The 3,285-nt window shown below is 46.7% G+C and overlaps 1 protein-coding gene across 1 annotated transcript; it reads left to right on the top strand.

Moving 5' to 3' along the window:
* The first annotated feature begins 1,435 nt into the window (after positions 1-1,435).
* On the top strand, positions 1,436-2,401 carry LOC119945048 (olfactory receptor 14A16-like). The gene has a single exon (XM_038766044.1). The coding sequence runs from the start codon at positions 1,436-1,438 to the stop codon at positions 2,399-2,401; it is 966 nt and encodes a 321-aa protein (XP_038621972.1).
* Positions 2,402-3,285: the final 884 nt, after the last annotated feature.

Raw genomic sequence — 3,285 nt, 5'->3', positions numbered from 1 at the left:
GAGCCCGTTGTTGGATAGGGACTGTCTTCATATGTTACCGACTTGTACTTCTCAAGCACTCAGTACAGGGCTCCTCACACAGTAAGCGCTCAATAAACACGATTGAATGAATGAATGAATGAATGAATGAATTAAATTCCCATTTTAAAGATGGGGTAGGTGAGGCACAGATAGGTTACGTGACTTGCCCAAAGTCACACAGCTGACAAGTGGGAATAGAACCTGCGACCTCTTACTCTCAAGGCTCTTGCCACTAAGCCACACCACTTCTCAACAGGTGCTGTTAGTGCTTGTGTGAGAACACGTGTGAATACAGAAATGTGAGCAAATGAAATCAGTTTCGTGTATATGGGGGTTTATTCTTGCTGTTTGTTTTATGGTATCGTTAAGTACTTATTATATGCCGGGTACCGTACTAAGCACAGGGGTGGATACAAGCTAATCAGGTTGGACAGAGTTCATGCCCCATAGGGTGCTCGCAGTTGTAATCCCCAATTTACAGATGAGGGAGCTGAGGAACAGAAAAGGTAAATGACTGGCCACAGGTCACAGAGCAGACAAGGAGCGGAGACATTGATTAGAATCCAGGTCCTTCTGTCTACCAGGCCCATTTTATCTCCACGAAGTGGATGAATGTATGTGTAAAGGCACTTCTTGTTTGACACTAAAAGCACCGAAAAAATTTCACAAACGTCATGTCCATATTTTTATATTCAGTGAACTCTGCTATCTGCTATTCATTTTAGTTTCACTCTCCTCAATCAAAAATAATTTTCCTGAGATTTATTAAGTACTTACTATGTGCCAAGCAAAGTATTAAGTGCAGGGTAAGATTCAGGACAATCTGGAAGAGCCCGATCTGTGTCCCACAAGGGATTCAAAAACTAAGAAGGAGGGAAACCAGGTATCGAATCCTCATTTTACTATTGAGAAAACTGAGACGTAGAGAAAGTAAGTCACTTTCCCATGGTACGCAGTCAACAAGTTGTAGATTTGGGATTAGAACCCAGTTCATCTGACTCCCAGGCCTGTGTTCTTCACAATAGCATCCTGCTTCTACACAGTTCGAAGCTTGGTGCTTCCAATAGTATGGAAGCTCCTTGGAGGCAGTGATCATATGTACTAATACCGTGTCCTCTGTAGGTACTTAATAAATAGAATTGATTGATTTAGTCCTATTCCTTCACCCGCAACATCAATATCTCTAAATTGTAGTCTTCCCTCCTTCTTCCTATGCAGGGAGTCAGCATCATTTCCCAGAAATGTTCAGTGTCTCCACGGTGAATTTAAAGATCATTTTGAATTCAATAACTGTCTTCTCTACATAGAGAATCACCAGCAAGTGTCCTGTCAATTCTTTCACTCATCCAAGCAATGGATTCTAACTTTGGCTCTTTCCTCATCGCATGCAGAAAGTCAATGTTGTCCCTCAAAAATGCCCAACGACTCAATAGTGAGGGAATTCCTCCTGCTGGGATTCTCGGAGGTCCGAGAGATGCAGCTGGTCCATGCCGCGCTGTTCCTCCTGGTCTACCTGGCTGCCCTGACGGGTAATCTCCTCATTGTCGCCATCATCGCCCTCGACCGGCGCCTCCACACCCCCATGTACGTCTTCCTCTGGCACCTGTCCGTCCTCGACCTCTGCCTCATCTCTGTCACTCTCCCAAATTCTGTCGCCATCTCCCTGACGGATCGTAGATCCATCTCCCTCCTGGGGTGTGCCGCCCAGGTATTCCTGGTGGTCGTTTTGGTCACTTCAGAGCTGGGTGTCCTCACGGCGATGTCCTACGACCGCTACGCTGCCATCTGCCGCCCCCTGCACTATGAGCTCATCATGACCAACACGGCCTGTGGAAAGATGGCGGCCTCCTCCTGGTTCAGCGGGGCCCTGTTTGGGGTATTGTATACGGCTTCGACTTTCTCCCTGAGTTTCTGTGGGCCCAATATCGTCGAGCAATTCTTCTGTGACGTCCCCTCCCTGCTGAAGATCTCCTGCTCCGAGGACCTCGTCGCCATCAATGTGAGCATCACCGGTGGGGTAGCTTTAGGTGTTGTCTGCTTCGTCTTGATCGTCATCTCCTATGTGCGCATCTTCCGGGCCGTGCTGAGGATGCCAGCCGCTGAGGGTCGGGCCAAAGCTTTCTCCACTTGCTTGCCCCACCTCGGTGTCGTCACCATCTTCCTCTCTACGGCCTTCATCTCCTACCTCAAGCCCGTGTCTGACTCCTCCTCAGTTCTGGACCTGCTGGTGTCTGTGCTCTACACTGTGGTGCCCCCCACCCTGAACCCCCTCATCTACAGCCTGAGGAACCGGGACATGAAGGCTGCCCTGGGCAGAATCCTAAAGGGGCGATTCCTCCTCCCTCCTCTAAGGGACAAAATATCTGTTTCCTGTTGCTGACTATTCCATTCCTCAACAGGTTTCTGACCATGGGGGTATCCATATAAAGAGCTGTCCAAAGAGAATGTCCAGCGCCTGAGGATTTGTCAATACCTGGGATAGAGGCTGATACGCCATGTATGAGTGTAAGTCCAGTGTGGGCAGGGATTGTCTCTCTTTATTCTGAATGGTACTTTCCAAGCGCTTAGTACAATGCTCTGCACACCATAAGCACTCAATAAATATGATTGAATGAAGGAATAAATGTCTGACAAGTGATTGTTTTGGCGGCATCGTGGCTTAGTGGAATGAGTCTGTGACAGTGAGTCATGAGATTTGAAAGGTCTGCCCGGTTCTGCCACCGGCCTGCTGTATGACTTTGATCCAGCCACGTAACCTCTTTGAGTCTCTCTGTAAAATCGTGATTAAATATGTGCTCTCTATCTCTTACAATTTGAGTCCCTGTGCGTAGAAATCGTGTCGTTCTGTTAGGTTCTAATCCAGGACCTGGCATTCTTTTGCCAATAAATTCTTAATAAATTCAATAATGATAATATTGATACTACAACTGATAATAACAGTAATTCTGTGAATTTTAAGATCACTCTTAATGGCTATGAAAATCCGGAAATCGGAGGGTGACAAGGGAGAAAGGAAGCAATCATGGAAACTGTCCCCAGATTTGACTGCCTGTTTACTTGTTTCGATGCCTATCTTCCCCTTCTAGACTGTAAGCCCATTGTGGTAAGGGGCTGTCCGCATTTGTTGCTGAATTGTACTTTCCAAGCGCTTAGTACAGTATTCTGCACACAGTAAGCGATCAATAAATACGATTGAATGAATGAATGAATTTGACTGATCAAATCCTTGCCTCGAATCCATTCGTTCATCCATCAGTCCATCCG

The sequence above is a fragment of the Tachyglossus aculeatus genome, chromosome 24 (assembly GCF_015852505.1).
Source record: "Tachyglossus aculeatus isolate mTacAcu1 chromosome 24, mTacAcu1.pri, whole genome shotgun sequence".
NCBI classification, from domain to species: domain Eukaryota; kingdom Metazoa; phylum Chordata; class Mammalia; order Monotremata; family Tachyglossidae; genus Tachyglossus; species Tachyglossus aculeatus.
This window is presented reverse-complemented; position numbering and strand designations above follow the sequence as displayed.

Excerpts from the sequence above, each read along its gene's own strand:
- LOC119945048 (XM_038766044.1), top strand. The coding sequence starts at position 1,436 with ATGCCCAACGACTCAATAGTGAGGGAATTCCTCCTGCTGGGATTCTCG.